The sequence below is a fragment of the Kogia breviceps genome, chromosome 7, assembly GCF_026419965.1.
Source record: "Kogia breviceps isolate mKogBre1 chromosome 7, mKogBre1 haplotype 1, whole genome shotgun sequence".
Lineage (NCBI taxonomy): Eukaryota > Metazoa > Chordata > Mammalia > Artiodactyla > Physeteridae > Kogia > Kogia breviceps.
The window spans coordinates 13,606,669-13,631,978 of record NC_081316.1 but is presented as its reverse complement, the minus strand read 5'-3'; the positions used below and the strand labels follow the sequence as shown (position 1 = coordinate 13,631,978).

Here is a 25,310-nt window from a genome sequence, read left to right as displayed (position 1 = left end):
GGGACTCTGCCCATTCTGGGTTAGCCGTCCCCGGGCTGGGCCAGGACAAGGCTGGTGTGTGGGCAAGGAAGCTGATGGCCACTCACCCTTCCTCTTGTGCTGGTGGAGCTTAACGGGTATCACTGCTTCCTGGGGTCTCTACCCGCGCCCCTACCCGACTCTCAACCCCTCTCTTTCTGTGTGTTTCTGTCGTCCCTCCGAGACATCCTCCTCCCACCATGTCTGTCTCCCCCTGGATGAGCATGGAGGCCTCTCCGCCTTCCTGCGGATGTGTCTCTCCAGCTTTGACTCTGCCTCCCTCCAGTATAGGTCTCTCGGGCTCTCCCTCCAGTGTACCTCCCTTGTGCATCTTTCTCTATGGTTTCTCATCCTCTGTGTGTGTGTTTATTTGTGCCTTTGTCGCTGTGCGTGGGTAAAGAGGCCTTCGAGTCAGAGAACCCCGGGCTTTCATTTTCAACTCTGTCTCATACTCGGGCAAGTCATTTTACCTTGGGGCCTATTTCCACACTCTGAAATAAGGATATTAATTCTTAATCCCATAGGGTTGTTTGGGGAAAGAAGGGGACCCCTTGGTGCCCCAGGCATGGAACAAGCACAGTCCCGGGGCACCATAGGAGTTCTGCAAGATCCTCTTTCTCTCCCCCCGGGGCAGGGGCTGGGGGCGGTGGCGTTGGCGGTTTCTTTTAATGTGGAGCTTTCTCTTCCTTTTTACTGCCCGGGGAGTGTTCATGAGCATAGACGGCCTCTGCGGGTGTGTCTCTCTTTTCTCCGAATATCTCAGCCCCTGGCCCTGGTTATAAGTGTTCACAGCTCTCCCGCTGGTAGAAGTCTCTGGCTCCGGCTGTGAGTCATGTCACTGTTCTGAGCTTGGAGACTGCTTCTCCCTGGCCTGTGTGTAAGGCGGGTCGGTGTGCCCGTGTGCTGGGTGCAAGTTTGTTTGCTGTCACAGTGCTCTCCCCACCGTGCGTGGGTGGGCTTCCTTGTGCCTTGGAGTGTCACCTCCTATGTCCCGCCTGTGCTGGGCATATGAACAAACTTCTGTCCCTCTGCTGTGTATCTTGACTTCAGGCTTGGTGCGTGGAGGCCTGGAGGCCCGTGGGCCTGACTCTCGGGTGTGTGTATGTATCAGTTCCTGTCATCTCGACACCGACGCAGGCCCGCGAGGTCGTCTTTGGCTGCTGCAGCCGTTAGGCTGGGTGCCCTCCCTGGCTGTTTTCCTACTGGCTCTTGGGCAGTAGGGGCTCTGTTTCCTGGGAGCGGTGGGAGCACGTGTTCCTCTGGAGGTTAACACCTGGCGGAGACCATCTTCCTTGAGCAGCAAAAAGTCTGTTTCCTGGGCCTTGTCCCGGATCTGCCTGGGTGTTGCCCCCAATCTGCAGAAGTGGCATGGGCAGAGCCCTGCTCCTCTGTACATCCTCTTTGTGGTTTTGAATTGTCAGGCAGCTTCGCTCTTCTCTAGCTGCTTCTGGCCTGAACTACACTCTGTCCCTGCAGCCTCAGATGCGTGTCGTCTCCACCTTGAAGCTGGAGTGGCCTCACCCTGTCACTCCTTTCTGCCGTCCAGGCAGCCCTGTGTCTTACAGGGTCTCCACTCCAGCCCATGCCATCACGAAGGTTACTGTGAGCCGGTGCCGGGTGGCCTGCAGGCAGGGAGCTAACAGTCCTGGGTTCTAGAGCCCCAACACTCCCCCATTCTCAGGGCTCTGGACCTCACTCTCCCCATCTGTAAATAGCAGGCAGTGCTGTCCCACAGGACTTTGCAGCGGTAGAAATGTTCTGTACTTGCGCTTCTAATATGGTAGCCCTGCGTGGCTGTTGAGCTCTTGAAGTGTGGCTACTATAACCGATGGACGAAATGCTTAAGTTAAATTAACTTACATTTAAATAGCCAAATGTGGCCTAAGGTTTCTTTCACTCCCAGGGCTTATGCCACTTGACTGAATGTGCAGAATTCCCCAGAGCTCCAGAGACCCTGCTTTGGGGTGGAGCCCCCAGCCCCCCCGGGTAGCTGGCTTCACCTGACTTGTGCAGGAGGAGAAGGAAGGCCCGTCTGGGCTCAGTACGGGCCCCAGGGGTGGGCGAGTTGGGGGGGCTGGGACCCAAGTGCAGAAAATAGGCCCTTGCCACCGTGGCCTCGAATCCCCTATCAGCACCCCCGTGTCCGACCAGGTCAGATGTAAGGGGAAGGGGAGTCTTTCCTGGCTGTGCCAGGAGGTGAGGCCCGAGCCAGAGCAGGCGTGGTGGTCGGCAGCCCTGCCTGGCCGGGAAGCCAGCGGGTGCCCTGCCTGCCAGGGCCACCCTGCGGCCTTGGGTCCAGCGCCTCCTCTTCTCACGGACTGCGGCCCTTTCTGTGCTCACGATGGCCTCCTCACCAGCCCCAGGGGTTGAGGCATGTGGCACATCCCTCCTGCGCCTCCCAGCTGTGCTTCCCTGGACCCCGGGCTTGGGGCTCTGTGCCGAGCAGCTGGCAGGGAAGCCCGCTGCTTCTCACCGGGCCCCTCTGGCCCCCAGGGGTCTGGCCCGTGAAGCCCTTGGTCGATGGGGTTTTAGGCGTGACCCTTGGTGTGTGTGGAGCTACTGCGGCCTCAGTGACTCACTGGGGAAGGAGGGAAGGTGGGGCTGAGATGTGGGCGAGGGGGAGCTGTCTGGCTTGCTGCCCCATCGCCGCCTGCTGGCTCAGCACCAGGACGCTGGGCTGAAAAAAGGGGCCCTGCTCAAGGAGGAAGAGGGGCGTGCCAGTGCAGTCGGTGGTTTCGGAGATCTGAGAAGCCCTCGGGTGGAAGCCCTTTCCTGCCCTGCCCTGCCTGGCTCCTTGTCTGCAGGGCTGGCTCCTCGGGGCTGGACGCCGGGGGAAGGCACCATTGAAGCCCCAGCTTGCTGTTTCACTATGGGTAGGTTTGGCGGGATTTCCGGTAGGAAGGGAGGAGGTGATTGCCTCAGCTCACACCTGTGCCAACTGGCTGCCCGCTGGCCTCCTAGCCGCCACCTGTGCTGACATAAATACCGCGTGAACGAGTGCAGGTGGTTGGCGAACAGGGTGTCTGTGGCCGTCTTCACTGGTGTTGTGAGCTGCCTGACACTGGAAGTCCTAAGTGCCTGTGAATTTCCATGAATCCCGTCCTCAGAGGCAAACTCAGCACCTTCAAGACTCCATTTAGATTTCATTCCCCGGGAAGGCTCCCAAGCCTTCTGGAACAGTCAGAGGCTAAATTGGTCACGCCCAGAGCACCTTGCTCATAATTTATATCCGGGACAGGAGCTAAGTCTTTTAACTCTCCATATCTGGCACGTGGAGTGCATTCAATAAATGTTTGGAGGATGCATGAGTGAGGTCAGGTAATAGCCTGAGGCAGTGTATAGTTCAGTGCTGGGCTGAGTTCTGTCCGTCCGTTGCTAGTTTTCTTGACAGCGTCCTGTACAGTGTTGGACGTACAGGAGACGATCGGTGTGCATGTATTTATTGATTGGTTGGCTAATTTCTGGGTGTCAGCAGATTTAGGGCGGAGCTTTGGGCGAGGTTCTCCACGATTTATAGCACCCCCCGCACGGTTTCACAGGCGTACTTCTGGGCGTCGGGAGGCTGGAGGCCTGCCTGGCTTCAGGGCCCAGCAGGTGCAGCCAGATGGGCCCTGACTCACCACGTCCTTGAGGCAGCACAGCTGGACCGCAACCACTTGGGCTTGGGCCGGTGCTGGGGGGCCTGGGGCTTCCATTGTTTGGCCTCTGCCTGTGGCAGGGCTCCTGGAGCTCCCAGCTGGCGAGCGTCCCCCTGGTTCTGAGGCCGGGGTTAGGGTGACCCAGAGTCACTCACCGGCGGCCGCTGGGGGAGGGAGGGCACCACCAGCCCTGCTTGCAGGAGGCCAGTGGCCCCCAGTGCTGGTGACTTCTGAGGAGGGGTCTCGCGCCGGTTAGAGCTACAGGCCTGATACGGCGTCGGAGGAAGAGTTACAGGCTGAGAGCCCGCTCATAGCTGCTCTCTCACGGTGCACCCCCAGCCGGCTGGCCTCTCCGAATCGCGGTTTCCCCACCTGCACTGTGGGGGCAGTAACATCTCCCACCTGAAGCTGTTACAAAGGACCTAATGAGAATGGAGATGTTAGGAGGCTCCGGTGGGCCAGAGCTTTCCTCACATGCTTTCTCTCGCTCCTTCAGTGCTCATGGGAATTCTTTATCGTCTCCATTTTCGCCGATGAGGAAATGGAGGTTCAGAGAAGTTAAGTGACTCGGCCCGGGTCACGCAGCCGGGAAGATGCAGAGCCAGGATTGGAATCTGAGTCTGGCCTCTTCCAAACCCCCTTCCTGTGACCCCCCAGGCTGGAGAGTCACGTGTGAATGGAGCTGATGACAGACAGTAGCGGGGTTGGGGTTTGGTTTGGCCCTGGGGGGCAGAACATCCAGCCCTCTCTCGCACAGCAGCTGGTCGGGCTTTCGACCAGCCGACTGCCGAGTTGTGAGCCTGATTGTGACCTTCTCCCTAGGCTGTGTGACCGAGATTCCCAAGAGAGAGACACTCCGAGGAGAGGAGAGGAAGGAGGGGCGGGCTTCTGGCAAGGCATCTGCTCCTGAACCAAGTCCTGCGAAGGTCAGTAGGAGGGAGGGTGAAGAGGGCGGTGGAGGTGAGAGGATGGGGGGGGGTAGAGACCCGGAAGGCACGTGCTATCGGGAGGCAGAGCCGGGGAGGACAGGACGAGGGGCTGGTTGCCTCCGCTGCGTCTGTGTCCACCGTCCGCCTTGGGAGCCCGCCCACGGTGGAGGCAGGCACCTTGGGGACAGTGCCCCACGCCCAGGGGGATCCCTGGCTTCCCCATCCTCTCACGCCCCCACTGCCCCGTTTCCTTACCTCATCCAGATGGAGAAGGAGGAAGAGACGACCCGGGAGCTGCTGCTGCCCAACTGGCAGGGCAGCGGCTCCCACGGGCTGACCATCACCCAGAGGGACGACGGCGTCTTTGTGCAGGAGGTGATGCAGAACTCCCCTGCGGCCCGTACTGGGGTGGTCAAGGAGGGTGAGTCACCTTGGGGTGCGGGCTGCTGCTGGGGCGGGGAGGGGGAGGGTGCTGGAGGGAAAGGCAGGGGCAGCACAAGCGGGTGGGTGGTTGTGGAGGGCTGGGTCCCAGCGGCATCAGGATGGCCGGTACCTGAGCCCTGCCCTCCCCTGCCCGCTCTCTACCCCTCGTTCCCTCACAGTCCTCGCGGGAGGCGGTCCTGACTGAGGGCTGGTGGACACGCCGTCCTCTGTTCCGACTCCAGCACCCATGAGCTCTGCCACTTTGGGCAAATTAGTTGGCCCCTCTGCCTCAGTTTCCTCATCTCTACAATGGGTGTTACCACACCTGTACGTCAGTGCGAGGGCCCGGCACGGAGTGGTTGTGTGTTGTTTCCCCGAGGCCCTGGGTGGTCTTACCCGCTTCCCGCTCCTCCCTGCTCAGGGGACCAGATTGTGGGTGCCACCATCTACTTTGACAACCTACAGTCGGGAGAGGTGACCCAGCTGCTGAACACCATGGGACACCACGCCGTGGGCCTGAAGCTGCATCGCAAGGGGGACCGTTCCCCTGAGCCTGGCCAGACCTGGACCCACGAAGTCTTCAGCTCCCACAGCTCTGAAGTGGTTCTGGTGAGTGCCTGGCTGGCCAGCCGTGCCCTCAGCTCCCCCGACCGCGCCGACGGGCCGGTCCCCCCTCCTGAACCTCTGTCCGCCCGCTGGACCTTGCTCGCTTGCCCTTCCTGGCTTCTCTCCTGCTCTCACCCTCTGCTCTCTGTGGAGCCAGCCTGTCTCTCCTTTTCACGCGTGGCTGCCGCTAAAAGTCTTCCGTCAGTCTCTTCCGAGGGTCCCCGCCCGGGGACCCACGCATTGGTCTGGTCCTCGGTGCCAGGAGGAAGTTGGCTGCTCTGCAGGCGTCTCTGAAATGATTTCACAGGTGCCCAGCTCTGCCTCACAGACGTCATTTTTCTACTTGCAGAGGCCTGGACTCATCTGTGAGTCAGAGTTCCTGAGGGGCATTTCTCTGCTCCTTCGGGTGGCTTGTTTATTTAACAAATAATGAGTCCTCAAAGCGGAAGTGGTAACCCTGGCACAAGGAGGCTCAACAAATGCTTTCCGAAGGGTCCCTGGGAGGATTCCCCTCCGGATTAAACAAACAAGCGGGGCCGTTGAGAGGTGAGAGGTGAGAGCTGAAGGTCCAGTCAACACGGAGCTGGTCACCAGGAGGTGCCCATGAGACCTGCTGGGCCGGTTCGAACCTAGAATTGATTGTAAATCCTTCTCCCAGACTCCACTGTCCAGGAGTCTCCCTGTCCCCACTCCCCATGGCTCTTGCTTACCAGAGATTCCCCAAGTAATTTCTGTTTTCCTCCTGGGGTGTGGCTGTCAGCCCCACTCTTCAGTCCCCTGTGTTGTGTCCCGGGAGGCCCCGGGGGCCTCGCTTATGGTCCCGGCTTCTTTGGGAAACAGGCACCCGTGCTGTGGGCTGGGCTGCGGCCAGGCGGCTGTCACTCGCGCAGACCCTGCTGCAACCTGTGGGGGGCGTGTGTTTCTGCAGAGCGGGGATGACGAGGAGTACCAGCGCATCTACACCACGAAGATCAAGCCTCGGCTGAAGCCAGAGGATGGAGTGGAAGGGGAACCTGGGGAGACCCAGAGCCGCACCATCACGGTGACCAGGAGGGTCACGGCCTACACCGTGGATGTGACAAGCCGCGAAGGAGCCAAGGACATCGACATTAGCAGCCCTGAGTTCAAGATCAAGATTCCACGGCACGAACTGACTGAAATCTCCACTGTGGATGTGGAGGCCCAGCCTGGGAAAACAGTGATCAGACTGCCCTCGGGCTCGGGGGCACTGTCCCCCGCCCCAGGCTCCACTGTGGACATCCAAGCAGGGTCCATTTCCACTTCAGGACCAGAGCTCCAAGGTGCTGGCCACTCGAAGGTCCAGGTCACCGTGCCTGGGATTAAGGTGGGAAGCCCGGGTGTTAGTGTCGGTGCAAAGGGCTTGGACTTAGGTAGCAAAGGAGGGGTCCAAGTCCCAGGGGTGGACATTTTGTCCTCTCTTGGGGGTGGGGCAGCAGAGTGGCAGGGCCCAGCTCTTGAGAGTGGCAATCATGGGAAAATTAAATTTCCCTCCATGAAGCTGCCAAAATTTGGTGTCTCAACAGGGCTTGAGGGTCAGGCCCCAGAGGCAGGGTCGAGTGTTTCTGCCCCTGAATTCTCTGTGGGGCACAAGGGTGGCAAGCCAGGCTTGACCATTGGCGGCAACGTCCAGACCCCTCAGCTGGAAGTCAGTGGTGCCTCTGCCAGTCTTAGGGGGCTTGAGGGGAAGCTGAAGGGCCCCCAAATCACTGGGCCATCCCTTGAGGGTGACCTGGGCCTGAAAGGTACCACGCCACAGGGGAGTTCAAGGGTGGACATCTCTGTGCCCAAAATCGAGGGCAGCATCGCTGGCTCCAGGGTGGAAGTTCAAACTCCTAACATTGATATTCATGGGCCAGGGGGCAAACTGAATATGCCCAAGGTGAAGGCCCCCAAATTCTCTGTATCAGATTCTAAGGGAGAGGGAGCTGGCATTGATGTGACACTTCCTGGGGTCTCTGGGGATGTTGGCCTGCCTGAGGTTGCTTCTGGGGGGCTGGAAGGGAAGATGAAGGGTCCTAAACTCAAGACTCCTGAAATGATTGTTCAGACACCTAAAATCTCCATGCAGGATGTGGATCTGAGCCTCAGGTCCCCTGAACTGAAAGGAGACATTAAGGTTTCTGCTCCTGGGGTTCAAGGTGATGTTAAAGGCCCTCAAGTAGCAGTTAAGGGTGCCAAAGTAGACACAGAGACACCCAGCCTAGAGGGGACCATGACTGGCCCCAAGTTTACTGGTCCTTCTGGGAAAGAAGGAACCTGCAGGGTCTCTATGGCAGACGTAGACTTAAATGTGGCTGCACCAAAGGTGGAAGGGGGTGTGGATGTCATGCTTCCAAAAGTAGAGGGGAAAGTCAGTGTCCCTGAAGTTGATGTCAGAGGCCCCAAAGTGGATGTCAGTGCCCCGGATGTGGACGTTCATGGTCCGGACTGGAACCTGAAAATGCCCAAGATGAAAATGCCCAAGTTCAGCACTCCAGGAGTTAAAGGGGAAGGGCCAGATGTAGATGTGAATCTCCCCAAAGGTGATGTCAGTATTTCAGGGCCCAAGGTCAGTGTGGAGGCCCCAAATGTCAACATAGGGGGCCTGGTGGGCAACCTTAAAGGCCCTGATGTTCAGCTGCCTGAACCGAGTGTCAAGACACCAAAGCTCACCATGCCTGATGTGGATTGGCATGTGAAAGGCCCAAAGGTAAAAGGAGAGTATGATGTAACAGCAACAAAAGTTGAAGGAGAGCTGAAAGGCCCCAAAGTGGACACTGATGCCCCCGATGTGGACGTTCGTGGCCCAGACTGGCACCTGAAGATGCCCAAGATGAAAATGCCCAAGTTCACTGTGCCAGGGTTCAAAGCAGAGGGCCCCGAAGTGAATGTAAACCTGCCTGAGCCTGATGTGGACATTTCTGGGCCCAAGGTAGATGTCTGTGCTCCAGATGTGAGCGCTGAGGGACCAGAGGGGAAATTGAAAGGACCCAAGTTTAAGATGCCTGAGATGAATATCAAAGCCCCAAAGATCTCCATACCAGATGTGGACTTACATTTGAAAGGCCCTAGTGTGAAAGGAGAATATGATGTCACAGTGCCGAAGGTTGAAGGGGAGATTAAAGTTCCTGATGTTGAACTTAAAAGTGCCAAACTGGACATTGATGCTCCAGATGTGGACGTGCACGGCCCGGACTGGCACCTCAAGATGCCCAAAATGAAAATGCCCAAGTTCAGCATGCCTGGCCTCAGAGCAGAGGGCCCAGAAGTGGACATGAACCTGCCCAAGGCTGACATTGACATCGCTGGACCCAAGGTGGACGTTGAACTTCCAGATGTGAATATTGAAGGACCTGAAGGAAAGCTGAAGGGTCCCAAGTTTAAGATGCCTGAGGTGACTATCAAGGCGCCCAAGATCTCCATGCCCGATGTCGATTTGCATATGAAAGGTCCCAAGGTGAAGGGGGAATATGATGTTACAGTGCCAAAGCTGGAAGGGGACCTGAAGGGGCCAAAGGTAGACGTCAGTGCCCCAGATGTTGGAGTTCACAGTCCTGATTGGAACCTAAAGATGCCAAAGATGAAAATGCCCAGATTCACCAGGCCCAGCCTTAAAGGAGAGGGCCCAGAATTGGATGCGAACCTTCCCAAAGCTGATGTTGACATTTCTGCACACAAGGTAGATACTAGTGCTCCAGATCTGAGCCTTGAAGGTCCAGAAGGGAAGTTGAAAGGCCCTAAGTTTAAGATGCCTGAGATGCACTTCAAAGCTCCCAAGATGACCCTGCCAGATGTTGACATGGATCTTAAAGGACCCAAAATGAAAGGGAATCTAGATGTGTCTGCACCAAAAATCGAAGGTGAGATGAAAGCTCCACGTGTGGACATCAAAGGCCCCAAAGTAGATGTGAAAGCACCAGATGTGGAAGTTCAGGATGCAGACTGGGGTCTGAAGATGCCCAAGATGAAAATGCCCAAGTTCAGCATGCCAAGCTTCAAAGGGGAGGGCCCAGATGTGGACGTGAACCAGCCCAAAGCTGACATTGATGTCTCAGGACCCAAGGTGGACATTGAAGCCCCAGATGTGAGCCTGGAGGGGCCGGAAGGAAAGCTTAAGGGTCCCAAGTTTAAGATGCCTGAGATGCACTTCAAGGCCCCCAAGATCTCCATGCCCGATGTAGACTTAAACTTGAAGGGCCCCAAAGTCAAAGGGGATGTGGATGTGTCTGTGCCCAAGATAGAAGGTGAAATGAAAGTGCCTGATGTAGACATCAAAGGCCCGAAAGTGGACGTTGATGTCCCAGATGTGGACGTCCAAGGCCCTGACTGGCACCTGAAGATGCCCAAGATGAAAATGCCCAAGTTCAGCATGCCTGGCTTCAGAGGAGAGGGCTCAGAAGTGGATGTGAACCTGCCCAAGGCTGACATTGATGTCTCAGGACCCAAGGTGGACATTGAAGCCCCAGATGTGAGCCTGGAGGGGCCGGAAGGAAAGCTTAAGGGTCCCAAGTTTAAGATGCCTGAGATGCACTTCAAGGCCCCCAAGATCTCCATGCCCGATGTAGACTTAAACTTGAAGGGCCCCAAAGTCAAAGGGGATGTGGATGTGTCTGCACCCAAGATAGAAGGTGAAATGAAAGTGCCTGATGTAGACATCAAAGGCCCGAAAGTGGACGTTGATGTCCCAGATGTGGACGTTCCAGGCCCCGACTGGCACCTGAAGATGCCCAAGATGAAAATGCCCAAGTTCAGCATGCCTGGCTTCAGAGGAGAAGGCTCAGAAATGGATGTGAACCTGCCCAAGGCTGACGTTGACGTCTCAGGACCCAAGGTGGACATTGAAACCCCAGCTGTGAGCCTGGAGGGGCCGGAAGGAAAGCTTAAGGGTCCCAAGTTTAAGATGCCTGAGATGCACTTCAAGGCCCCCAAGATCTCCATGCCCGATGTAGACTTAAACTTGAAGGGCCCCAAAGTCAAAGGGGATGTGGATGTGTCTGTGCCCAAGATAGAAGGTGAAATGAAAGTGCCTGATGTAGACATCAAAGGCCCGAAAGTGGACGTTGATGTCCCAGATGTGGACGTCCAAGGCCCTGACTGGCACCTGAAGATGCCCAAGATGAAAATGCCCAAGTTCAGCATGCCTGGCTTCAGAGGAGAGGGCTCAGAAGTGGATGTGAACCTGCCCAAGGCTGACATTGATGTCTCAGGACCCAAGGTGGACATTGAAGCCCCAGATGTGAGCCTGGAGGGGCCGGAAGGAAAGCTTAAGGGTCCCAAGTTTAAGATGCCTGAGATGCACTTCAAGGCCCCCAAGATCTCCATGCCCGATGTAGACTTAAACTTGAAGGGCCCCAAAGTCAAAGGGGATGTGGATGTGTCTGCACCCAAGATAGAAGGTGAAATGAAAGTGCCTGATGTAGACATCAAAGGCCCGAAAGTGGACGTTGATGTCCCAGATGTGGATGTTCCAGGCCCCGACTGGCACCTGAAGATGCCCAAGATGAAAATGCCCAAGTTCAGCATGCCTGGCTTCAGAGGAGAAGGCTCAGAAGTGGATGTGAACCTGCCCAAGGCTGACGTTGACGTCTCAGGACCCAAGGTGGACATTGAAGCCCCAGATGTGAGCCTGGAGGGGCCGGAAGGAAAGCTTAAGGGTCCCAAGTTTAAGATGCCTGAGATGCACTTCAAGGCCCCCAAGATCTCCATGCCCGATGTAGACTTAAACTTGAAGGGCCCCAAAGTCAAAGGGGATGTGGATGTGTCTGCGCCCAAGATCGAAGGTGAAATGAAAGTGCCTGATGTAGACATCAAAGGCCCGAAAGTGGACGTTGATGTCCCAGATGTGGACGTCCAAGGCCCTGACTGGCACCTGAAGATGCCCAAGATGAAAATGCCCAAGTTCAGCATGCCTGGCTTCAGAGGAGAGGGCTCAGAAGTGGATGTGAACCTGCCCAAGGCTGACATTGATGTCTCAGGACCCAAGGTGGACATTGAAGCCCCAGATGTGAGCCTGGAGGGGCCGGAAGGAAAGCTTAAGGGTCCCAAGTTTAAGATGCCTGAGATGCACTTCAAGGCCCCCAAGATCTCCATGCCCGATGTAGACTTAAACTTGAAGGGCCCCAAAGTCAAAGGGGATGTGGATGTGTCTGCACCCAAGATAGAAGGTGAAATGAAAGTGCCTGATGTAGACATCAAAGGCCCGAAAGTGGACGTTGATGTCCCAGATGTGGATGTTCCAGGCCCCGACTGGCACCTGAAGATGCCCAAGATGAAAATGCCCAAGTTCAGCATGCCTGGCTTCAGAGGAGAAGGCTCAGAAGTGGATGTGAACCTGCCCAAGGCTGACGTTGACGTCTCAGGACCCAAGGTGGACATTGAAGCCCCAGATGTGAGCCTGGAGGGGCCGGAAGGAAAGCTTAAGGGTCCCAAGTTTAAGATGCCTGAGATGCACTTCAAGGCCCCCAAGATCTCCATGCCCGATGTGGACTTAAACTTGAAGGGCCCCAAAGTCAAAGGGGATGTGGATGTGTCTGCACCCAAGATAGAAGGTGAAATGAAAGTGCCTGATGTAGACATCAAAGGCCCGAAAGTGGACGTTGATGTCCCAGATGTGGACGTTCCAGGCCCCGACTGGCACCTGAAGATGCCCAAGATGAAAATGCCCAAATTCAGCATGCCTGGCTTCAGAGGCGAGGGCCCTGAAGTGGACGTGAATCTGCCTAAAGCTGACATTGATGTCTCTGCACCCAAAGTTGAGATTGAAGCCCCAGATGTGAGCCTTGAAGGTCCAGAAGGGAAGCTCAAGGGTCCTAAGTTTAAGATGCCTGAGATGCACTTCAAGCCTCCGAAGATCTCCATGCCTGACATTGATTTAAACCTCAAGAGCCCCAAGGTGAAAGGTGATGTGGATGTTTCTCTGCCCAAAGTTGAAGGGGGTCTGAAAGGGCCAGAGGTTTACATGAAAGGCCCCAAAGTGGACATTGATGCTCCAGATGTGGACGTGCATGGCCCAGACTGGCACCTGAAGATGCCCAAGATAAAAATGCCCAAGATCAGCATGCCCGGCTTCAGAGGAGAGGGCCCAGAGGTGGATGTGAACCTGCCCAAGGCTGACATTGACGTCTCAGGACCCAAGGTGGACGTTGATGTTCCAGATATGAATGTTGAAGGTCCAGATGCAAAACTAAAAGGTCCTAAATTTAAGTTGCCAGAGATGAATATAAAGCCTCAGAAGATATCCATGCCTGATGTTAGTCTGCATTTGAAAGGCCATAAAATGAAAGGAGATTATGATGTTACGGTTCCAAAAGTAGAAGGAGAGATTAAAGCTCCTGACATTGACATCGAGGGTCCAAAAGTAGACATTAATGCACCAGATGTGGGAGCTCATGGTCCAGACTGGCACCTGAAGATGCCCAAGATAAAAATGCCCAAGATCAGCATGCCTGGCTTCAGAGGAGAGGGCCCAGAAGTGGATGTGAACCTGCCCAAGGCTGACATTGATGTCTCAGGACCCAAGGTGGACATTGATGTTCCAGATGTGAATATTGAAGGTCCAGAGGGGAAACTAAAGGGTCCCAAGTTCAAGATGCCAAGCATGCATATACAAACACACAAAATCTCTATGCCTGATGTTGGACTTAATCTGAAAGCCCCTAAACTGAAAACTGATATAGATGTTTCTCTTCCCAAAGTGGAAGGAGACTTGGAAGGTCCTGGAATTGACATAAAAGCCCCTAAAATGGATGTGGATGTTGGTGATATAGATGTTGAATGTCCAGAAGGAAAGCTTAAGGGTCCCAAGTTTAAGATGCCTGAGATGCACTTCAAAGCCCCCAAGATCTCCATGCCTGATGTGGACTTAAACTTGAAAGGCCCCAAAGTCAAGGGGGATGTGGATGTGTCTGTGCCCAAGATAGAAGGTGAAATGAATGTGCCAGATGTTGAAGTCAGAGGACCCAAAGTAGACGTTGATGTCCCAGATGTGGACGTCCAAGGCCCTGACTGGCACCTGAAGATGCCCAAGATGAAAATGCCCAAGTTCAGCATGCCTGGCTTCAAAGGAGAGGCCCCTAATGTAGATGTGAACCTACCAAAGGCTGACATTAATGCTTCTGGCCCCAAAGTGGACATTGATACTCCTGATTTGGATATTGAGGGACCAGAAGGAAAATTAAAAGGTTCTAAATTTAAGATGCCTAAGTTGAATATCAAAGCTCCCAAGATATCCATGCCAGATGTGGACTTGAATTTGAAGGGACCCAAATTGAAAGGAGAGATGGATGCTTCTGTGCCAGAACTAGAAGGTGATCTCAAAGGTCCGCAAGTTGATATCAAACGTCCTAGTGTGGATGTGGAGGTGCCTGACGTTGATCTGGAATGTCCTGATGCAAAGTTGAAAGGCCCGAAGTTTAAGATGCCAGACATGCACTTCAAAGCCCCCAAGATCTCCATGCCCGATGTAGACTTAAACTTGAAGGGCCCCAAAGTCAAAGGGGATGTGGATGTGTCTGTGCCCAAGATAGAAGGTGAAATGAAAGTGCCTGATGTAGACATCAAAGGCCCGAAAGTGGACGTTGATGTCCCAGATGTGGAGGTTCCGGGCCCCGACTGGCACCTGATGATGCCCAAGATGAAAATGCCCAAGTTCAGCATGCCTGGCTTCAGAGGAGAGGGCCCTGAAGTGGACGTGAACCTGCCCAAGGCTGACGTTGACATCTCAGGACCCAAGGTGGACATTGAAGCCCCAGCTGTGAGCCTGGAGGGGCCGGAAGGAAAGCTTAAGGGTCCCAAGTTTAAGATGCCTGAGATGCACTTCAAGGCCCCCAAGATCTCCATGCCCGATGTGGACTTAAACTTGAAGGGCCCCAAAGTCAAAGGGGATGTGGATGTGTCTGTGCCCAAGATAGAAGGTGAAATGAAAGTGCCTGATGTAGACATCAAAGGCCCGAAAGTGGACGTTGATGTCCCAGATGTGGACGTCCAAGGCCCTGACTGGCACCTGAAGATGCCCAAGATGAAAATGCCCAAGTTCAGTATGCCTGGCTTCAGAGGCGAGGGCCCTGAAGTGGACGTGAACCTGCCCAAGGCTGACGTTGACGTCTCAGGACCCAAGGTGGACATTGAAGCCCCAGATGTGAACCTGGAGGGGCCGGAAGGAAAGCTTAAGGGTCCCAAGTTTAAGATGCCTGAGATGCACTTCAAGGCCCCCAAGATCTCCATGCCCGATGTAGACTTAAACTTGAAGGGCCCCAAAGTCAAAGGGGATGTGGATGTGTCTGTGCCCAAGATAGAAGGTGAAATGAAAGTGCCTGATGTAGACATCAAAGGCCCCAAAGTGGACGTTGATGTCCCAGATGTGGACGTGCATAGCCCAGACTGGCACCTGAAGATGCCCAAGATGAAAATGCCCAAGTTCAGCATGCCCGGCTTCAGAGGAGAGGGCCCTGAAGTGGACGTGAACCTGTCCAAAGCTGATGTTGATGTCTCAGGACCCAAGGTGGACATTGAAGGCCCTGATGTTAATATTGAAGGACCAGAGGGAAAGTTGAAAGGGCCCAAGTTCAAGATGCCAGAGATGAACATCAAAGCCCCCAAGATCTCCATGCCCGACTTTGATTTGCACCTGAAAGGTCCTAAGGTGAAAGGAGATGTGGATGTTTCTGTGCCTAAGGTGGAAGGTGACCTCAAGGCCCCTGAAGTTGACATCAAAGGCCCCAAAGTGGACATCGATGCTCCAGATGTGGACGTGCATGGCCCCGACTGGCACCTGAAGATGCCCAAGATAAAAATGCCCAAGATCAGCATGCCCGGCTTCAAAGGAGAGGGCCCTGAAGTGGATGTGAATCTGCCCAAAGCTGACATTGATGTGTCAGGACCCAAGGTGGACATTGAAGGCCCTGATGTGAATATGGAAGGACCAGAGGGAAAGTTGAAAGGTCCCAAGTTCAAGATGCCAGAGATGAATATCAAAGCCCCCAAGATCTCCATGCCTGACATTGATCTTAATCTGAAGGGCCCCAAAGTGAAGGGTGACGTGGATGTGTCTTTACCAAAAGTGGAAGGTGAGCTTAAAGTTCCTGAAGTTGACATGAAAGGCCCCAAAGTGGACATTGATGCTCCAGATGTGGACGTGCATGGCCCAGACTGGCACCTGAAGATGCCCAAGATAAAAATGCCCAAGATCAGCATGCCTGGCTTCAGAGGAGAGGGCCCAGAAGTGGACGTGAACCTGCCCAAGGCTGACATTGATGTCTCAGGACCCAAGGTAGACGTTGATGTTCCAGATGTGAATATTGAAGGTCCAGATGCGAAACTGAAGGGTCCCAAGTTCAAGATGCCAGAGATGAATATCAAAGCTCCTAAGATACCATCAATGCCAGATTTGGACCTTAATCTTAAAGGCCCTAAAATGAAAGGAGAGGTGGATATTTCACTTCCAAATGTAGAAGGTGATTTGAAAGGGCCTTCTCTTGACATCAAAGGCCCGAAGATAGATGTAGATGCGCCAGATATTGACATTCATGGCCCAGAAGGCAAACTGAAAGGTCCAAAGCTGAAGATGCCTGATATGCATGTAAACATGCCCAAGATCTCCATGCCAGAAATTGACCTGAATTTGAAAGGCTCAAAACTTAAGGGAGATGTTGATGTTTCTGGACCCAAACTGGAAGGTGACATTAAAGTTCCCAAGTTAGATATAAAGGGCCCAGAAATGGACATTTCTGGTCCTAAGCTCAATATTGAAGGCAAGTCAAAGAAATCTCGTTTTAAGCTTCCCAAATTCAATTTTTCAGGCTCCAAAGTTCAGACACCTGAGGTAGATGTCAAAGTCAAAAAGCCAGATACTGATGTAACAGGTCCCAAAGTGGACATTAATGCTCCCGATACTGAGGTCCAAGGAAAAGTGAAAGGACCCAAGTTCAAAATGCCTTTCCTGAGTATTTCGTCTCCTAAAGTGTCTATGCCTGATGTGGAGTTAAATCTGAAAGGTCCTAAAGTCAAAGGAGACTTAGATGTTGCAGGTCCTAATTTAGAAGGTGATTTTAAAGGACCCAAAGTGGACATTAAGGCACCAGAAGTTCATCTTGATGCCCCTGATGTAGACGTTCATGGTCCAGACTGGAATTTGAAAATGCCCAAGATGAAAATGCCCAAGTTCAGTGTGCCCAGCTTAAAAGCAGAAGGGCCAGATATGGCTGTGGATCTGCCAAAAGGAGATATCAACATAGAGGGTCCCAGGATGGACATTGAGGGCCCAGAAATCAGTGTGGAAGGTCTAGAGGGAGGCTTAAAAGGTCCCAAATTCAAGATGCCTGATATGAATATCAAGGCCCCCAAGATCTCCACGCCCGATGTGGACTTACACTTGAAAGGCCCCAAAGTCAAAGGGGATGTGGATGTGTCTGCGCCCAAGATAGAAGGTGAAATGAACGTGCCAGGTGTGGACATCGAAGGGCCCAAATTGGATGTTGAGGTCCCAGATGTGGGTGTTCAAGGCCCTGACTGGCACCTGAAGATGCCTAAGGTGAAAATGCCCAAGTTCAGCATGCCTGGCTTCAGAGGAGAGGGCTCAGAGGTGGATGTGAACCTGCCCAAAGCTGACATTGGTATTTCTGGCCCCAAAGTGGACATTGATGCCCCAGATGTGAATATTGAAGGTCCAGATGCAAAACTGAAGGGCCCCAAATTCAAGATGCCAGAGATGAATATCAAAGCTCCCAAAATCTCCATGCCTGACCTTGACTTTAACCTGAAGGGACCCAGACTAAAGGGTGATGTGGATGTGTCTTTGCCAAAAGTGGAAGGTGACCTCAAGGTCCCTGAGGTGGATATCAAGGGCCCCAAAGTGGACATTGAAACTCCTGATATTAACATTGAAGGCCCAGAGGGGAAATTGAAGGGGCCCAAATTCAAGATGCCAGAGATGCACCTGAAGGCACCCAAGATCTCCATGCCTAACATTGATTTAAACCTGAAGGGGCCCAAGGTGAAGGGTGATATAGATGTTTCCCTTCCCAAGACTGAAGGAGATCTGAAAGGCCCTGAGATCGATATCAAAGGCCCCAAAGTGGACATTGATGCTCCAGATGTGGATGTTCAGGGCCCAGACTGGCACCTGAAGATGCCCAAGATGAAAATGCCCAAGTTCAGCATGCCCGGCTTCAAAGGAGAGGGCCCTGAAGTGGATGTGAATCTGACCAAAGCTGACATTGATGTGTCAGGACCCAAGGTGGACATTGAAGGCCCTGATGTGAATATGGAAGGACCAGAGGGAAAGTTGAAAGGTCCCAAGTTCAAGATGCCAGAGATGAATATCAAAGCCCCCAAGATCTCCATGCCTGACATTGATCTTAATCTGAAGGGCCCCAAAGTGAAGGGTGACGTGGATGTGTCTTTACCAAAAGTGGAAGGTGAGCTTAAAGTTCCTGAAGTTGACATGAAAGGCCCCAAAGTGGACATTGATGCTCCAGATGTGGACGTGCATGGCCCAGACTGGCACCTGAAGATGCCCAAGATAAAAATGCCCAAGATCAGCATGCCCGGCTTCAGAGGAGAGGGCCCAGAAGTGGACGTGAACCTGCCCAAGGCTGACATTGACGTCTCAGGACCCAAGGTGGACGTTGATGTTCCAGATGTGAATATTGAAGGTCCAGATGCGAAACTGAAGGGTCCCAAGTTCAAGATGCCTGAGATGAACATCAAAGCCCCCAAGATCTCCATGCCTAGCATTGACTTAAACCTGAAAGGACCCAAAGTAAAGGGAGATGTGGATGTTTCTGTGCCTAAGGTGGAAGGTGACCTCAAGGCCCCTGAAGTTGACATCAAAGGCCCCAAAGTGGACATCGATGCTCCAGATGTGGACGTGCATGGCCCCGACTGGCACCTGAAGATGCCCAAGATAAAAATGCCCAAGATCAGCATGCCTGGCTTCAAGGGAGAAGGCCCTGAAGTGGATGTGAACCTGCCCAAGGCCGACATTGATGTCTCAGGACCCAAAGTGGACATAGACACTCCTGACATTGATGTTCATGGTCCAGAAGGGAAACTGAAGGGCCCCAAGTTTAAAATGCCTGACCTGCACCTCAAAGCGCCCAAGATCTCCATGCCTGAAGTTGACCTGAATCTGAAGGGCCCCAAGGTAAAGGGTGATGTGGGTGTTACTCTGCCCAAAGTTGAAGGTGACCTCCAGGGCCCTGAAGTTGACGTCGAAGGTCCCAAAGTGGACATCGATGTCCCAGATGTGGACGTGCACGGCCCAGACTGGCACCTGAAGATGCCTAAGGTGAAAATGCCCAAGTTCAGCATGCCCGGCTTCAGAGGAGAGGGCCCAGAAGTGGACGTGAACCTGCCCAAGGCTGACGTTGACATCTCAGGACCCAAGGTGGACGTTGATGTTCAGGACGTGAATGTTGAAGGTCCAGATGCGAAACTGAAGGGCCCCAAGTTCAAGATGCCAGAGATGAACATCAAAGCTCCTAAGATCTCCATGCCTAGCATTGACTTAAACCTGAAAGGACCCAAAGTAAAGGGAGATGTGGATGTTTCTGTGCCTAAGGTGGAAGGTGACCTCCAGGGCCCTGAAGTTGACGTCGAAGGTCCCAAAGTGGACACTGATGTCCCAGATGTGGATGTGCACGGCCCAGACTGGCACCTGAAGATGCCTAAGGTGAAAATGCCCAAGTTCAGCATGCCCGGCTTCAGAGGAGAAGGCCCAGAAGTGGACGTGAACCTGCCCAAGGCTGACATTGATGTCTCAGGACCCAAGGTGGACGTTGATGTTCCAGACGTGAATATTGAAGGTCCAGATGCGAAACTGAAGGGCCCTAAATTCAAGATGCCGGAGATGAACATAAAAGCCCCTAAAATCTCCATGCCTGACCTTGACTTTAACCTGAAGGGCCCCAAAATGAAGGGTGATGTTGATATCTCTCTGCCCAAAGTTGAGGGTGATCTCAAGGCCCCTGAGGTGGACATCAAGAGCCCCAAACTGGACATTGACACTCCTGATATCAATATTGAAGGTCCAGATGGAAAACTGAAGGGGCCTAAATTTAAGATGCCAGAGCTGAATATTAAAGCCCCCAAGGTCTCCATGCCTGACTTTGACTTAAATCTGAAAGGGCCAACGGTAAAGGGGGATGTGGACTTTTCACTGCCTAAGGCAGAAGGTGATCTGAAAGGGCCAGAGGTGGACATTGAAGGTCCTGAAGGGAAACTCAAAGGACCCAAATTTAAGATGCCTGATGTCCATTTTAAAACCCCACAAATCTCCATGAGTGACATTGATTTGAACTTGAAAGGACCTAAGATAAAAGGAGATTTGGACACTTCCATCCCTAAACTGGAAGGAGATCTGAAAGGCCCCAAAATAGATGTTAAAGGCCCTAAGCTGCACATAGACACTCCTGATTTTGACATTAATGGTCCAGAAGGGAAACTGAAGGGCCCCAAGTTTAAAATGCCTGACCTGCATCTCAAGACGCCCAGGATCGGTGTGCCTGGCTTCAAAGGAGAGGGCCCAGAAGTGGATGTGACCCTGCCCAAGGCTGACGTTGACGTCTCAGGACCCAAGGTGGACACTGATGTTCCAGACGTGAATATTGAAGGTCCAGATGCGAAACTGAAAGGCCCCAAGTTCAAGATGCCAGAGATAAATATCAAAGCTCCCAAAATCTCCATGCCTGATGTCGACCTGGATTTGAAAGGATCCACAGGCAAAGGAGATTTCGACGTGTCTGTCCCTAAGATTGAAGGGACTTTCAAAGGCCCAGCAGTAGACCTTAAAGGTCCAGGTCTGGATTTTGGAGGCCCTGATGCCAAGCTCAGTGGCCCACATTTGAAGATGCCATCACTGGATATATCTGCCCCTAAAGTAACTCCTCCTGACATTGATCTGCATCTCAAGGCACCCAAAATTGGAGTTGCTGGTCCCAAACTAGAAGGCGGTGAACTGGACCTCAAGGGACCCAAAGTTGATTTAGAAGCTCCAAGCTTAGATGTGCACGTGGAGAGCCCAGATATTAACACTGAGGGGCCAGATGTGAAGATTCCCAAATTTAAGAAACCCAAGTTTGGGTTTGGGGCAAAAAGCCCCAAAGCTGACTTCAAATCACCTTCGCTTGATGTGACAGTTCCTGAGGCAGAGCTGAATGTTGAGGCTCCTGAAATTAGTGTTGGTGGCAAGGGCAAGAAAAGTAAGTTTAAAATGCCTAAAATTCACATGAGTGGTCCTAAAATTAAGGCCAAAAAACAAGGATTTGATTTGAATGCTCCTGGGGGTGAGACTGATGCCAGTCTCAAGTCTCCCGATATAGATGTCAACGTTGCAGGGCCGGATGCCTCACTTAAAGTTGACATGAAATCTCCCAAGACCAAGAAACCTATGTTTGGAAAAATGTACTTTCCAGATGTAGAATTTGACATTAAATCACCTAAATTTAAAGCTGAAGCTTCCCTCCCTGGCCCCAAAATGGGGGGTGAAATCCAGGCACCTGATCTGGATATTTCCTCACCAGGGATTAATGTGGAAGGTCCTGACGTCAAGCTGAAGGCTCCCAAGTTCAAGGTGCCAGGTGTGGATGTCTCAGGGCCAAAAATAGAGGGCGACTTGAAAGGCCCCAGGGTGCAGGCAAACTTGGATGCATCTGACATCAACATTGAAGGCCCAGATGCTAACTTGAAAGCACCATCGTTCAGCATTTCTGCCCCTCAAGTCTCCTTCCCTGATGTGAGTGTTAACTTGAAAGGACCAAAGATAAAGGGTGATGTTCCCAGTGTGGGACTGGAAGGACCAGATGTAGATCTGCAAGGTCCAGAATCGAAAATTAAGTTCCCCAAGTTCTCGATGCCCAAGATCGGCGTCCCTGGTGTGAAGATGGAGGGTGGGGGAGCTGAGGTCCAGCTGCCCTCTCTAGAAGGAGGCTTGAGCGCACCGGATGTTAAGCTTGAAGGGCCCGATGTGTCTCTGAAAGGGCCCAAAGTAGACTTGCCTTCAGGGAACCTCTCTGCGCCAAAAGTCTCTGGACCTGACCTTGACCTGAACTTGAAAGGACCAAGTTTGAAGGGAGGCCTGGATGTATCTGTTCCCAGCATGAAGGTGCATGCTCCCGGGCTTGACCTCAGAGGTGTCGGTGGAAAGGTGAACGTGGAAGGTGGTGGTGTGAAAGTGCCTGGAATCGATGCCACAGCAGTGCTTGATGTCGGTGCGCCAGATGTGACCCTGAAGGGACCAAGCCTGCAGGGAGACCTGGCTGTCTCTGGTGACATCAAGTGTCCTGCAGTATCCGTAGGTGCTCCTGATCTAAGCTTGGAGGCACCTGAAGGTGGTATCAAACTTCCTAAGGGGAAGCTGCCCCAGTTTGGCATCTCCGCCCCAGGGTCCGACTTGGACATCAGTGTCAAGGGGCCACAAGCTGCTGGAGAACTAAAGGGGCCCGACGTAGATTTGAACCTCAGAGGCCTGAACCTGAAAGGGCCTCAGATCTCTGGCCCTCAAATCTCAGCACCAGATGTGGACTTGAACTTGGAAGGACCAAAAGTAAAAGGCAGCCTCGGGGCCAGTGGTGAGATGAAAGGCCCCACGGTTGGAGGAGGTCTTCCGGGCATCAGCGTTCAAGGCCTAGAAGGAAACCTCCAAATGCCGGGAATTAAGTCATCCAGATGTGAGGTGGAGCTGCCAGGTGTGAATGTGAAACTCCCAACCGGGCAAATTTCTGGTCCTGAAATCAAAGGGGATCTGAAAGGTTCAGGAATAGGTTTCCACGGGGCCTTTCCTGACATTGGCATGAAAGGGCCTTCATTTAACGTGGCATCTCCTGAGTCAGATTTTGGCGTCAGCTTGAAGGGCCCGAAAATCAAAGGAGGCGTGGATGTTTCAGGGGGTGTCAGTGCCCCAGATATCAGCCTGGGTGAGGGGCACGTGAGCGTCAAAGGTTCCGGGGGAGAGTGGGAAGGACCCCAGGTCTCCTCTGCTCTCAACTTGGGTGCACCTAAGTTTGCCGGAGGACTTCATTTCTCAGGACCAAAGATAGAAGGAGGTGTCAAAGGAGGCCAGACTGGGTCTGGGCTTCAGGGTCCTGGGCTGAGCGTGTCTGGGCCTCAAGGTCACTTGGAAAGCGGATCTGGAAAAGTAACATTCCCCAAGATGAAGATCCCCAAGTTCACCTTCTCTGGCCATGAGCTGGTTGGCAGAGAAGTAGGGGTGGATATTAACTTCCCTAAAGCGGAGGCCAGTGTCCAGTCTGGTGCTGGAGAGGGCGAATGGGAAGAGTCTGATGTAAAACTTAAAAAGTCCAAAATCAAAATGCCCAAGTTCAACTTTTCCAAGCCTAAAGGGAAAGCTGGTGTCACCGGCTCACCGGAAGCATCCATTTCAGGGTCCAAAGGTGACCTGAAGAGCTCCAAGGCCAGCCTAGGCTCTCTGGAAGGAGAGGCCGAAGTGGAAACATCTTCCCCCAAAGGCAAATTCTCCTTATTCAAGAGCAAGAAGCCGCAGCGCCGCTCAAATTCCTTCAGTGAAGAAAGGGAGCATTCTGCATCTTCTACCCCTCCGGGAACTTTGGAGTTCGAAGGTGGGGAAGTGTCGCTGGAAGGCGGGAAAGTCAAAGGGAAACATGGGAAGCTGAAATTTGGTACCTTCGGTGGATTGGGGTCAAAGAGCAAAGGTCATTATGAGGTCACTGGGAGTGATGATGAGGCAGGCAAGTTACAGGGGAGTGGAGTGTCCTTGGCCTCGAAGAAGTCTCGACTGTCATCTTCTTCTAGCAGTGACAGTGGGACTAAGGTTGGCATCCAGCTTCCCGAGGTGGAGCTGGCAGTTTCCACAAAGAAAGAGTAGCAGGCCTCTGTGTGTGTGTACATATATGTATAAAAATACATCAGCCTTGGGTGTGTTTGTATATAAACTCCAAAGAGAAACACGCCGACAGCCTCAGCAGTAACGCAAACAGCTGGCCTCTGGCGGGGGCAAGTGGCTTTTCGGCCAAGCACCTTTAGGCTCCTCCTGGAGCTTTACAGATAGGTAAAGAGTTCTAAGTTCTTCGTCCAGCCCGTGTGCGGAGTCAACAGTATTTGCCTTAAGATTTCAGGTTTTTTTTTTTTTTTTTTTTTGCATCGAACGCTGAGAGCTCCTGTTTACTAAGCAAGCTTTTGTGTTTATTATCCTCATTTTTACTGAACATTGTTACTGTTGGGGTCATGGAAACCCACTTTTTCATTGTAATGACTTTGGGGGCTTATGTTAGTAAGGGTGGGGGGTGGAGAAGGCAGTAGAGGGGGGCCAGACCTTCATTTCTCCTCCCGTTGGATCTACTCAAACAGGAAACACCCAAAGATGGCTGAGAGGAGCCGCCAGGCAGGGCGTGTGGGTGTTTCTAGAACTCTTTAGCGTTGCTTTTTCTTCCCCAGGGGTGGCGGTCCCTGCTCACGGTGAGAGGGAATTTAGAGTCTGTTTGCAAATTAGCCAACCCACCAACTCGACACGAGGGCCTTCCATTCTGTGTGTTGTAAGAGAAATGTTTTTCTTTGTGATCGCCACGTTCCTGATATTCTGATTTCTGTTAACAAATGTTATTGTGATTAAGGAAATTTCCAGCACTTTAATGGCAAATTAATTGAGAATGTAAGAAAATTGATGCTGTCAAGGGCAAATAAAGCTGTTTATTAACCCGGATGTCCTGTGCCTTTTATATTCTGTAATGGGAGGATGAGGCCTAGGGAGGCTGCATACCCAGCCCTGACAGGTCAGACTGGGTCCACTCTGGCATCGCTAGCTGCATTAGTGGCTAATGGGAGGGAATCTTTGCTTCTCGATTCTCATGGTGAGGCTGGTTGCACCGTTGCTGAGAAATCAAGAGAGGCTGGGCACACTGGCAGCCCGAGCTCCAGGACCTGCCCACCAGTTTGGCGCCCTCAGATAGGAGTATACGATTCAGAAACGGTTCAGACATGAATGGAAAAGAAGGCCTATTGGAATGGCAGGAGGGGATCTGGCCGTGGGTCCTAGGCCTGCCAGCTCTTCCAAACTTGGCTGTAGGTTTGCTGGCTGGCCTCGTTACCTGCCCTTCTGGGCCTCAGTTTCCTCTTCTTTGGAATAAGGGTGCTGATCTTGAATTACACGTCTTTATGGTTCCTTCTAGTCCATGTGAGCGCTAAACTTTATGAAAACATCTCTTCTGACAGAAGTCCCCTCCCGCACCTCTTTTTTTTTGGCCTTCCCTTGAGGCAGGCAGGATCTTACTTCCCCGACCAGGGATCGAACCAACGCCCCCTGCATTGGGAGCACGGAGTCTTAACCACTGGACCACCAGGGAAGTCCAAAAGGCCCCTTTGGATTTCCAGCTCTGTAGAGCTGGAAACATTGGGGGGACCTCTAGAAACTTCTGATGTTGGTCATTGCTGGGCAGAGGGCAGTGCCTTCTAGGCCAAGATGATCAAACCAAGCTCATCCCCCTTTGCCATTCCCTGGAGCTTTTTCCTTTCTGCCAGCGGAAGCAGCTCTGTACCTCTCCCATCAGCCCTGGAGCGGAGATAGCGGCTCCAACCCCCTCCTGCCCTGTCCAGAGCCAGCTTGTCTGCGGGCCTCAGCGCAGAGCAGTGGGGTCTCCTGCCCAGCGTGAAATCCACCTGCCCTTGCTTGGGTTTCAGACGGATCTTTGCCAGCTTCATCCACTCCCGCCTCAGCCAGCAGAGCCTG

The 25,310-nt window shown here is 53.1% G+C and overlaps 1 protein-coding gene across 7 annotated transcripts in view; it reads left to right on the top strand.

Moving 5' to 3' along the window:
* Positions 1–25,310, top strand: part of AHNAK (AHNAK nucleoprotein) — a 113,297-nt gene that overhangs the window by 5,327 nt on the left and 82,660 nt on the right. For 6 of the 7 annotated variants that reach the window (XR_010841266.1, XR_010841264.1, XR_010841267.1 and 3 more), the window contains exons 2-4: positions 4,479–4,582; positions 4,850–5,006; positions 5,430–5,617. Coding sequence is in view for 2 of the 7 variants with exons in the window: in XM_067037405.1 (XP_066893506.1) it covers positions 4,850–5,006; positions 5,430–5,617 (345 nt within the window). In the remaining 5 variants the exon portion in view is untranslated. Of the gene's footprint in view, positions 1–4,478; positions 4,583–4,849; positions 5,007–5,429; positions 5,618–6,542; positions 24,288–25,310 lie in introns of those variants that run through there. The other variant, XM_059069622.2, reaches the window with a different exon arrangement.